The sequence below is a fragment of the Pisolithus orientalis genome, assembly GCF_024613125.1.
Source record: "Pisolithus orientalis strain OTSU chromosome Unknown F5J12scaffold_5, whole genome shotgun sequence".
NCBI lineage: Eukaryota > Fungi > Basidiomycota > Agaricomycetes > Boletales > Pisolithaceae > Pisolithus > Pisolithus orientalis.
The window spans coordinates 582,122-594,771 of record NW_026260786.1 but is presented as its reverse complement, the minus strand read 5'-3'; the positions used below and the strand labels follow the sequence as shown (position 1 = coordinate 594,771).

Genomic DNA, 12,650 nt, shown 5'->3' with positions numbered 1-12,650 from the left:
GTGGGAACCAAGAGTGGTTTCCATTTCAGGACAAGTGGTATTTTTGATTGATTGATCTGGAGAATACTCCGGAGAAGTATGTTGGAAATTAATCACGTTAATATCAAAATCATCAGAGGGATACTCCTCTGGAACTTCTTCAATTGATGCAAGGTTAAACTCCTCAGCACCTTGTCTGGGGATGTCAAGCTCATTGGCTTGGGCTTTTCCCTTGCCCTTGCCACAGTGACAATTTTGGTTTCATCCTCTGTTAGAGGAACCACCCTGCTGATTGTTTTGTTGTTGTGGGTAAGGCTGATAAGAGCCTCCCCCACATCTGCGATTTCCATGAAAACCACCATGTCCACCATGGCCACAAGAAAAACTTCCACCTTGATGGTCTTGAGTGTTATGACCACCCTTGCAAATATTGCAGAGGGGTGGTTTGTTCATGCAAGATAATAAGGAGTTAGACTCCTTTTTGATGGTAGTGGAAGAGCCAGAAGACTCTCCAATTTGTCTTGGTAGCATGGACTGACCAGATCAATGTGACCATAATTCCTTCATACAAGGAATTACTGCATCAGGTCCTAAGTGTGCAGGATTGATGGATGATAGGATATTTGTGGGAGCTTGGTCCCAGGAGGCAGTCATTGCATGGACAAGAAGTAACGACTTCATTTTGTCATCCAAGGTAATGCCTTGACCAGTGATGGTCTTGAAGAGCATGTTAATCTCAGCAATCTTCACCATGAGATCATCCTTGGGTTTAATTTGAATTTTAAGGAGTCTTTGGAACTCCATGAAAGTTGTCATGGCAGAAGGTTTGCCATATTTAGCCTTGAGGTCATCCCATTTTAATTTGGAAGTGGCATGGGCATCAATGGAGAGAGCGATCATAGGATCGCAGTAAAGGGTAATGCACCCTTGAGCATGAGAGTCTGAAGTCCTCCAGACTCAAGCTTCATCTGCATTGGCTGGTAATGCCTCTGTTCCAGAAACGATTCCCCACACTCCTAAGGTTTGGAAATATGCCTTCATCATCACTTGCCAAACAGCATAATTCATCCCATTAAGTTTCAGGATGTTCTTTCTGAGACCTCCTTCAGAAGACATTCTAGTAAATGTCAAGGATTAGATGGTTGTATAGGAAAGTTTTTTGTGTGTCAACGAGTCCAGGATTAAAGGTGTCTTGGAGGATAGTGTGCATGTGTTTACAATGCTTGCAGGTGCAGGACTTTTGTCCAGGTCGATTCCGAGTTTGTGGTGATCAGGTGTTTTATTTTTGGCTCTGGTTCCATGCCTTTCTCAGCATAATGCCAATTGGCAATGCAAGAACTCTGCTGAACATTGTACTCGAGAAAATTGATGCACAAGTCAGGGAAATAATGGTAGGATAAAAATGACCAGCCCATTTCATGAAGTCCATGGGGGTTCGAAAAGCCTAACCATTCAGAGGCACAAGAATAAGGAAAAGGAAACCAGCCATATATCCAATTACCATACTCCCTAGAAGCTAAGATTTCGAAGACATTGTAAGAGCTATCTAGGCAGGGATCAAGAGATCCATCAGGATACTTGAGGAATCAGCCTGCAGATGTGTATGGTATGTCCATTGTACAGGGGAGAGGATAGTTTGCACTTAACTTTGGCAGCCACACAAGACCTTGCAAGAGCAGTGGCAAGTAGTCCACGACATCCGGGTTGGATGTAAGATGACCCAGTATCACAGGCCATTGCACGTTCGAAGTCAGCCATAACCATGTCTGTTCTGGGCCAGTAAATGAATTTTTTGTAACCAGTAGCATCAAGGTACCAAAGAGTTCCTCGAGCTTTGTCATAGCCAGTTTGGGTTTCATCCATATCTCTGTACACCTTAAAGGTGTTGACAAACTCCAATAGTTGGAGGTCGAAAAGATGTCCCCCAGGTCATCGCTCTCTGAAGAAGAGGGGGACACAATCAACATTGGTGATTCCTTCTTGCCAAAGTCCTCTGTAATGGCCTTCCAAATACTTGTGCCAAACCCTGAGAGGAGGGATGAGCTCATGGAAAGGGTTTCCCAAGATGTAGAGGGGATGGCAGTGGTAATAGATGTACACGAAGGTGTCATGCGTGATTGTGGAGGCTGGAACGGTCCAGAGGGCAGGATCTTCATAGGTTAGACTAGGAAGGTCACAACCATTGAAGTTAGTGATTGTGTGAGGTGAGGAAAGGAAGGAGATTTTGGGAGCAAAATCGGTGAGATAGCCATGGAATGTGGTATGGAGACTGGGAAGTTCGAATGGCATGTCAGTACCTGGATAGGTCAGGAAGCCATCCCAAGTCACCTCAATCTGCGAGAGAGGGACATGGGCTAGCAAAGGCTGCAGGCGCACGAAGAAAGATCAACTACTAGGGACTGCATAGTGCCAGTGGGAACATTCTCTAACATACAATGCCTCCATATATTCAACAACTTTCTTCACATACTCCTCTCTCCATTTGTTTCCTTGATACATGCTGTCATGAAGGTGAGTGGCAGTGATTTCAGTATGCTTAGCAACAATGAGAGACATGCTAGAAGAAACACATAAGATTCTGTTCATAAATAATTAGGGATGCAGCTAAAGGAGCAAATCAAACTTGGCAGGGTCGTTTCCAACTGTGAGATTGACCTCAGCGATCAAGGCATTAGCCTGAGTGAGAGCATCACCTAATGCCACTACGAGCTCTGGAGGAGGAGTTGGTTCATGGTGAGGGGGAAGTGGATCGGCACTTCCTTCAACTGTGTAGGGCAGAATGGGATCAAGGTCAGTGTCATCATCACAATCAGGAATCACATGGAGAAGATAGTTGGGAGGTGGAGCCTCAACCATAGGAGGGCAAAGACTGTCATGAATAAGGCAGAGGTCGTGTCCCATGGTGGCAGCAATACAAGCATGAACCCAATGGAGATATAGATCTTTCCAAATAGGTCTGGCTAAAGCAGCTACCCAGAAGGTGACTGAAGCCACAAACAGCTCCCTAAAAGGTCCATATCCTCCAAGTGAAATATAAAAAATGGTTTGGTAAAAAGCCACAAGAAGTGACACAATGTAAGCAACAACACCCCATCCTAGCGCATCTAGGCCATCAAATGGCATGCTGATATGGCTGTCACCAGAGATCAGTAAATGCACATAAGACAATAGCACACCGACAGTTAGACATCGGGGCTCATAACCTATTGGCAGAGGAACGAGGGACAAGGGGAAAAGGGCGAGAGCTAAAGATGAGCACTTGCCTCTAAGATTGGATAGAGCATTGGAAGTAAATGGTATTTGAATAGAGCTGTTGAGGCTTGTAGACAGAAGAACAGATGTGAATTCTGAACTGTACTCAACTGAACTGAACTGAGGGGATACGACAGAAACCCCTTGGTTTATATACATGTAGGAATGTGCACAGACCAGGTGATGCATATGGTAAGTAAAGTTACTACCTACTATGTATAGTAATGAATGTCATGGAACATTGTGGAACAAGTGGAGTAAAGTGACATCATTGTGGAGTCACTTAGAAAGCATGACATCATATGAGTAAAACTCATCTAATAAGCAAGTCTAGAACTGGTAATGAGAAACACCGTTAACCGGTATTTCCAACACAGAACTCCCACTAGTGGAAGTTTGGCAGGATGAAATCTGTCAAGTATGCATTTGTAAGCATATGCTTACCTTACTGCTTACCACTTGCCACTCATGCACTGTTCACACTATCGCTTCACATCATCACATCTCCTATTCCCTCAATCATGCCCTTGTCTGGGCATGTGGATCCCTCCTGCTGTGTTGTACTGTTTGGACCCTGGGGGTATATATACTGGTGCTGCATGTATGTGCAGGTTGTCTCTTCTTTTCCCCTCTTTCCTCTCACTTGCTCTGTTGAGCATCTTGTATCAGTGTACATGCTTGATTGTCTAATCCCCACACACCTGTCCACATTCTGTCATTGTTGTGAGCCATTCTGAGTGTACTCACCCCACAGTGGTGAGTTCCAGCATTCCAGAGTTACAGTAGTGTCTCAGAGTTTCACCCAGAATACTTGGAGTTTTTCTTGTAGAAATATCTGTAGGCTACCTCATTTTGTGGGTAGGGTGAGAGCAGAAGGCTACTCAAGTTAGCCCTAGACACAGAACTCAGACTTGAAATTATGAAGTCTGAGGTGTAAGGTAAGACAAAGTGTAAACTAAGTACCTAACATATTATGTAATCAACTTAGTGTAGACTGGACAGCATACTGTGCTCCAACACCTCAGTAGTGAACAAACTACTGAGTGTATTACTGTACCTGTAGGCTACTACAGGATGTCAGTATAGTAGAATACTTGTAATATAAACTGACTTACCCTCAGTAGTGAACAAACTACTGAGGGAACACTAGTAGAAAATACTACAAGTACATGCGCTATTTCAGCTTATGTAAGCAGCCAAAACATCGCACAGTGGTCAAGTACCACACTTTATGTTCCAACATTTCTCTGACCTTCAGAATTAAATTCTGAGGTCACTCCACTTACTAATTATGATACTATAAATTTTCCACACCATTCTTTTCCACCTCAGTGACTACTTCATGCACCATCAGGAAATTAACAAAGTACTATCCATACTTATTTTAGCACTGATTGTCAAATAAGCATGGATAGTGCTGTGACTTATTTAGGTAGATTCTTCACCCATCTGGGCTTTTTTGCCATTTCACTTAATGACTTTTTTGACTTATTCATATTATTCTACTATCCATGCTATCCACAGCATGTCATTCTTGTTATACATACCTACATTTTTTGTTATTTTAATCAGTCACACACTTATCAGGTTAGAAACATGATAGGTATTGAGAGTGGAGGAGTACCAAACATTAAACAAATGTAGAAATTGTAGTCACAAGTCAGGGATGACAGAAGGTGATAGTGAAGCAGCTACAAACATAAATTGATGCAGATTAGAGAGTGGTGATAATGACTGGTTTGAAGGAGGGGGAAGAAGGGCACATGTGAAAAAAAATACTGTGGATGCATGACAAGGATTCTGTCAAATTAAGTCAGTAAATTGTGTAGAGACAAGGTATTTGTCCTACAGATATTCATGCACTGATCTATGGACATGCCAAGGTCTTCCACCACTGAATCAACTCAAGACTACCATCATCCAACAAGGAATCCATGGCTGGGGAGACAGGGCATTTGCCATGGAGGCAATTTCTGTCAGTGCCAAATGATTGTGTTTAGCAACTAACATATAATAGTGCTTGGTACATGTTTCCCAGTTTTTCTCTGAGAACACCAGGGCAGCTGATGATTCCTTCCCAGATGTCCTGTTGAGTTTGAGGGGAGTCTTTGCAGTGGCCTTGCCCCAGGTACTGATCTGGTTGTTGATGTCCATGTCACCCTTTTGGAATAGTTGAATGGCATGCTTGAGCTAAAAACCTTTGTTGCTATGTGATCTGATGGGCAAAATATACTACTCACTGCAGCACAAGAAAGGGAAAGGGCCCCTTGGACACCAAATGCTTTCAAAGTATCCATTCTGAGTGCCAGGATATCAGGGCATATGACACAGGATCACAAATGAGTATGGGCAAGGAGCTGCAGTACAAACTGTGAGTGGAAGGTGTTCATGGGATTCTGATGGTTGAGGTCTTGATATAAGAACAAGAACCTCTCCAGGAGGTCATTGCATGTCTCCCAAATCATGGGCAAGTCCATAGGCTTGGCATCTATATTGTTACTAGGGCCTGCCACAAGGAAATGAGCTATGATTGTGATAGTGGTGGAGCTGAAGTTGCTGCACCACACTGTAAGCCAATGAGTTGCCTGTTGTATATTCTACCTTTCACATTATGCTTTTGCCTACATTTCACTTAGCATGAAAAATTTGCAGGTGGCAATGCTGTGGGAACTTCCTTAAAAGGAAATGCTGCCCTCAGGTGAGTGAGTGGGCAAGGGGGTCAAGCATTTGGGTGGGCCCTGCTGGGCATCACACCATCATGGCTTGGGTGGGATGGCTCAGGAGGGTGCTGAGGCACTCTGTTCATGTCCTACACATGTTTATCTATGCTCTTAGCTAATGAAAAGTGGGAAATTTGCATCAGGAACAGGTTGTAAAGCACAAAATCCATTGTAAAGTGTGCTAAGTGACTTAACACTGGGAAATTTGCAGCCAGATAAGCAAATTTTCCCAGGCAGGAGGGTGGCCCATGCCAATTTTTTTGTGAGTGCATGTTCACATGTGCACAGCTGAGCCTGAAGTGCAAGTGCCACATGTGAGGTGTGATCACATGACCACTTCCTGTGCCTGAACACCACTCATCTAGCAAATTTGGGCAGGTCTCTTTGCAGAATACCCATTTATTTTGTGAATAATTACATGGCCAACATAGAGTGGCTTCCAGTAGCATTGAATTGAGTACAGATGTACAGGCAAGGGTTGTGCACAGCCCACTGTGAGACACAACTTCTGGGAAGCATGCAACTAGAGGAAGGCTGAAGGGAGAATTCCCTAGGATTGTCCCAAGGGGTGCTGTGTGGAAGGAGAAGTCAAGGGTTACCCTAGAAGGGGTGGGGAATATGAGTGAGGGTCGAAGAATTTAGTTCCAGGGGGTTGTGGATGCATGAGGATAGTGAGATGGGTATATGGAATTCTGAGAAGCTGAATTGTGGCAAGAAGAGTGTATTTGAGGTGAGGGGGATACAGAATAAGGTGTGCAGGATTGGAAGACACAAGAGACATGAGGCTCACTGGGGATGCTGTAGATGCTGTAGACTCAATATATGCACTTAGACTCTGAGAACTTCTTGAACTTGCAGAACACACACAGATAGTGACTCTAAAGGTGGGTGCTTTATTTCTGACATTATGGTGGAATTATATAGTACAAGGGAAGTAGGTATGAGTTGGAGTAAGGTGGGGTGGAAAAACAAAAAACAAAAAAAACCTGGAAAATAAAGGAAAGGATGACAGACATCAGTGAATTACAGATGCATGTGAAATAGTCTGGCAAGTAGTAGATGAGAGTAAAAATGGGTCAACAGTAAGGGGTATCTTCCAACAGAACTAGGGTATGTGTACAAGTGAGAGGTGGACCTGACAGGAGGGGGAAGTGCAGGAGGGCAGAGCATACTGGTGCAAAGTCCAGCTTGTGGAATTTAGGGCAATAGGGATAACTGGAGTTTTTTTAGAGGCATCTGGCATGAATGAGTGATGATGTGGTTAGGCAGTGGTGCAGCTACTGAACTCTGGATGACTCTGGGCAAATGCAGAATTTCTGCATCAGCTTTATCAATGACTGGGTGACATGCTGAAGGTCAGGAGAAACTCTGAAGGTGACAGGGGTTGGGAGAAAACACAAGGTCATGAGTGGGAAAAATCCCAAAACAGGTCTGTTGCAGAGGCTTGCAGAATTTAGTGACCAATTCATGTTCCAGCCTCAGGGAGTATATGACTCCCTACACCTCCTGGGGACTTTGAAAGCTGACTGTCCTTGGTCAGACTGAATGAAGACATGACAGAGACAAGTGCAGAATATCAGCAGGCTTTATGTAACAATGATGGTGCATGGCTGGAATTCTGCCTCATGCACAGAGTGGAATTCCACATTGTACAAGATGGCCCTGCAGAATTTAAACTCTCCCAGAAAGTGGCTCACCACTTGTCAAACTTTCACTCCCCAGCCACACCCATATCCACTACCTGAGCCCATACCCAACCTTTGACATGCAAGCCTACTTGATCCACAATGTGCAACCAGTATGCAGCATGAGGGACCAGGCAATCACCTTGCTGTCAGCAGCTCTAAGACACATTAGGGTGCTGATTGACACAATGCCATGGCCCAAAGAGAGCTTAGAGGCAATATATGAATGGGTGGAGGACTGGGACCAGACTTGGGTGAGTGCACTAGAGAGCCATGCAATGTGATGTGCTGACTGTTCCCCAGGCTGGCATCTACTCATGGTGGAAGTACATTGATGAGAACAAGATCTCCATCCCAAAGGTGTGTGATGCCAACCTACATGACATGACCAAAGAATCTGCAATATGGCAGAATGAGGTGATCCTGGAAGCTATAGCAATAGCAGATCTTTGGTGGCCAGAAGGGCAGCATAGATTCATCATTGATGACCTTGTTGAGGACTACCAGGAGCAGGTAGAGGAGAGAGCATGGTTGGAGGCCAAGAGGTTTGCCAATGCCCTGTCCATGCACACCTGGGGCCAAGCAGCAAGAGGTGGGGGTCAAGACTGTGTGCCAGAAGACACTGAAGGATACCTGTCAAGAAGAGCTGCATGATTGACAGGGGGGGCTCTGGTAGCACAAGCAAGGGAAAAGGGAAACAGAAGGTGTGTTCTATGTCCTTGACAACCCCAAGTGCAAATGCTGACTTCAATGAAAATTCTGCAGGCCACCAGCAAGGAGGACAAGCTGGCCAATGACATTGATGATGATGAGGGCGATGGCAAAGGTGAAGGCAAAGGTGAGCCAGGTCCTTTGGAAAAGGGACTTGTGTGTCTGGAGACAATGAGCCCTGTGAGATGTGTGCCCAGGTGAACCTCATGTGCATAGGGGAGCCAGAGTCATCCTGCAAACAGTGTAGGAAGGTGAAGCACAAGTGCTCACACTCTTGTGGAGTAGGGAGAAAGGTGAGTACCATATAGGTGAAATTCTGCAAGGGAACAAGTTGACACCACCTTCAGCAAAAGAACTCTGGTACCATTGGGGAGGCAGGGCTGTCCCACAAATGAGTCAAATCAATTATGACCTTGAAGGCAGCCCCAGCAGAACCTGCAACTGGACCTGCTAAGAAACTCACTCTGAAAATTCTGCCTTGAAAACAACAACCTGACCTGACCCCCACACACTCACCTTCCCCAGAACCAAGCCCCTCCCCTCATGATTCTTCACCAAGTCCTTGTCTCTTCTTCTGTGGGGCTACTCCCATGCCTGGGCCTTTGTTCAAGCCTTCACCACCCCCTGTCAACAAACCCCACCTGACACCCCCCATCAACAAACCACAAGTCAAATTTGAACCATTCTCTGCAACTGCGACCAGCTTACTAAATGAACCTGGAGACATTGAATCACCAGCCCAAGGCGATACTCCAGCAGTTGCAGAAACTCTGGAGGTCATAGACCCATGTGGGTGGTTGACAGCAAACTTTGTTGAATGGCTATGAGTGCTTGAGGCGAGGGCTGAAGATGAGGAATTTGAGCTGGAGCAGTTCCACCAGCTGCTAGAGATGCTGGCAAGGTGGGTAACACTGCAGATTGAGGCTGCACAGGCCAGATGGGAGGAATTGCATAGGTTGAAGGACAAACTCCAGGACCTGTAAACAGTGCACTTGTGTCTGCAGAATTTGTCATTTATACTTGTATGTTCCAACATTGTAAAAGACTTTTGTGCATCAGTATTAGTACTACAGTAAGTGAAGGAAAAGCCCCCTGAGGGAAGAAGAGTTGTGGAATTATTTTATTTTATTTTATTTTATTGTTGTTTCTTGTGAGCAGTGTGAATTTTATATATGAGATGAAATGGGTATTGATAAAAGGAAGAACAGGGAAAGAAAAGAAAGGAGGTAAGGAGAAGGATGGACTACTCATCTGACTCATCCAAAGGGACACCAGCAAGTGTAGGGTCTGGGAATGAACTGTCCTCAAGGTGGTCCAGGTCTTGTGTGGAAGTGCCAGTCAGCTGGGTGACTTTGATATGAGCATTATTCCACAGGAAATAGGGGTATAGGCAAAAGGCAGTGAAGTGGAATTTTGAGACAGCACCATTTAATTCTGCAAGTATGTATGAGCCACCTTTAGTGTGTCTGATGACAATCATAGGCCCTAGATAGTGCAGTTTGGACTTCTGGTTGAGTTCTAGTTTGATGTGGGAATTCTGAACAAGGATGAGTGACCCTGGTTTGAAGTTAAAGTCTTTGGTAGAATGTGCAAAACAGTTGACAAAATCCTTGGCTGAGGCAAAGCAGGATTTTAGGACCAGATCATGGATGCAAGCAAGGTCATCTGGGTGTTTCTGGAGTTGGCAAGCACAGTGAGCAATGAGATCTGTGGTCAAGTAAAATTCCACTTTGAAAGGGGCTAAAAATGTTGTTTTGACCAGATCAAAAGGGAGTCTGGGTTTGACACCATGAGCCATATAGAATGGAGAAAACCCAGTTGCCTTGTGGACCATAACCCTTTCTGCCCAAAATACTGCAGGGGCAACCTCTGACCATCTTGATGCTTCCCCACCACAACTTTTTACCATTGCCTCTCTTACATCAAAATGCCGCTGTTCGACAACTCCATTAGCCTGTGAGTTATAAGGGGAGATGTGTATGTGATAAATTCTGAAGGTCTTGGAGAGCCAGTCACGAGTGAGGACATATGGCCCCCTGTTATCTGTGACAATCTCTGCAACAGCACCCCAACAGCGCAAAATCTGTTCAAAAATGAACTTTCCAATGGACTTGCCTGTCTCTGCATGAAGCATAGCCCATTTGGGGTAACTGGTGAGTGAACAGTGGGCCTGGGTGATGTAGCAAAAGCTGTTTGACTTTGGCATTAGGAACATGTCCATATAGGCCTTGTAGAATAGGGGTTTGGGAATGGCAACAACTGGTGGAATATGAATGTGATCCAAACAACAGATCTGGCACTCATGGCATGATTTAACATACCAACAGATGTCCTGCTCTAGCATGGGCCACCAAAAGTGGGTCAGCAAATGCATGTGAGTTGAGAAGATACCCTTGTGCCCTAGGTCATTGTGGGCCTGGTGGAGAATTCCAAGGCATTTGTGTGGGGGTACCACTAGCTGATGCCATCCCTGGGGATCCTTCCTCCACAGTTCCCCTTCTTTCATGAAATACCAAGTCGCAAGATGCACTAGGCTTTCCAATTCTGCCCCTTCCAACCCTTCTGGTGACTTCTTCATCTCCAATAACTCCTTCACCACTCTCATCCTCTCCTCTCTCTGCTTCACTTTCTCTGATCTTGCCCACACTCATCTATCCAATCCTCATAGTCCTCATCTCCCTCCTCATCTTTTTCTGCTCTTGGCCTCCTCAAAAGTCCATCCAGTGCTGTGTGCTTATGTGCTGGAACATGTATGAGCTTGAAGTTGAATAGGAGAATTCCAGTGATCCAATGATTTATGGTTGCATTAGGCTGTAGGTTGGGATTGTTAATCATCCCTTTGATGTACTGCACATCCACCTCAACAACTAAATTCCACATGCCAAAGATATGAAGTCAGATGTCATGCAAGGCATGGAAAAGCCCAAATAGTTCTAGCTTAGCTTGGCTGTAGTGGTGTTTGTGATCATTGAGAGTTATCAAGCTGAACCTAGCAGGGTAGCATTTGCTGTCTTCCCCCTCCTGCATGAGGAGGTACCCAACAGTGATGTTAGGGGTGTCAACTGCTAAGATGACTTTCCTTTCAGAATTATAGTTGATAGTTTGCAATGCAGAGGACAAGACAATTGCCTGGCAGAGGTACTCCATGGCTTCCCTATGTTCATTGTGGAATTTGAAGGGGACATCCTTCTTGGTCAGCTTGATGAGGGGACAGGCATGTTTGGTGAAGTCTTTGATGAAGATCCTGCAGTACAAGCAGAGACCTAAAAATCCACATACTTTAGTAATGTTTGTGCAATAAGGCCAATCTTTAATCTTCTGGACTTTAGTTTTGTCCAGAATTCTACCCTCAAATGACACCTTGTGCTCAACCACTATGATAGACAGCACAGTGATGATGCATTTCTTTGCTGACATGGTGGTTCCTGCATGATGCAGATGGTGTAGGACTTGGTTGATGTTCTGCAGGTGCTCCCAGATGAAGCATCTAATCCCAGAATTCTGTGGAATCATTTCATAGGTCCCATCAGGATTTTGGTAGTGAGATTTGGGGCCTTTAATAGGACAGTCATCAATAAATGGAATGGTGACTTCCAGAATTTTGTCCTTTAAAATCCAACAGACATCTCTGTGGAAAATTTGGATGGCATTTGTGTAGCCCATAGGAAGTTTGGTGAGTTGAAGGGTGCCAATAGGAGTTTGGATGGTAGTGAGGTCATGGAAATTGTCATGTATGGTGTGATGATCATATCTGACCATAAGGTCTAAAATTCCATAGACCAAATGGCAAGCAAAGGCTTCAGCGATTGAATTGACAAAGGGGGGAATGGCTGAGTCCTGGATAGAAATGGTGTTTAGAGGTTGCAAGTTGTGTATGAGGTGCAGGGATTTTCTGTCCTTCTTGACTATGCAGAACCATTTTGAGCAATAGGATGAAGTAGATGGTTCATAAACCCCTGTGGAAATCTTTTCTTTGATGATGTTAACAACTTCACAGAAAATAGTGGGAGGAATGGGAATATTTCACTCGATCAAAGGCTTGTGAGCTAGTGTAGGTATCTTCAGGGGCAGGAACATGTCCTCTCAACAAGTCCCTCTTTCTGAAGCATCCCAAGCAAAGGCATCCTCTTTCTCCCTGACCAACCATCATACCAGGTCTAATTCCATAGGCCAAAGGAACCTTGCCAGGTCCAGATTGAGCTTGTCAGCTCTTTCTTGAGTAAACCTGGAACCTGGCATGAATGGCAGGGGATGAGTAGGTAAAACAGGCAGATGCATGAGTGGGTCTTTGGCCTCCAGATGC

At 44.8% G+C, this 12,650-nt stretch overlaps 2 protein-coding genes across 2 annotated transcripts; one reads left to right on the top strand and one right to left on the bottom strand.

The window, feature by feature from the left end:
* Window positions 1-5,130: 5,130 nt before the first annotated feature.
* Window positions 5,131-5,421, bottom strand: F5J12DRAFT_715551 (uncharacterized protein; the record flags this gene model as incomplete). Its single annotated transcript, XM_051740961.1, has 1 exon — window positions 5,131-5,421. A coding segment is annotated over one exon (291 nt), but the record flags the coding sequence as incomplete, so codon positions are not given.
* A 2,403-nt stretch (window positions 5,422-7,824) lies between these two features.
* On the top strand, window positions 7,825-9,330 carry F5J12DRAFT_889595 (uncharacterized protein; the record flags this gene model as incomplete). Its single annotated transcript, XM_051747349.1, has 6 exons — window positions 7,825-7,890; window positions 7,940-8,245; window positions 8,278-8,340; window positions 8,402-8,474; window positions 8,873-9,136; window positions 9,176-9,330. 6 exons carry the CDS (start codon window positions 7,825-7,827, stop codon window positions 9,328-9,330), a joined length of 927 nt encoding a protein of 308 aa, XP_051603014.1.
* Between the last annotated feature and the right edge of the window lie 3,320 nt (window positions 9,331-12,650).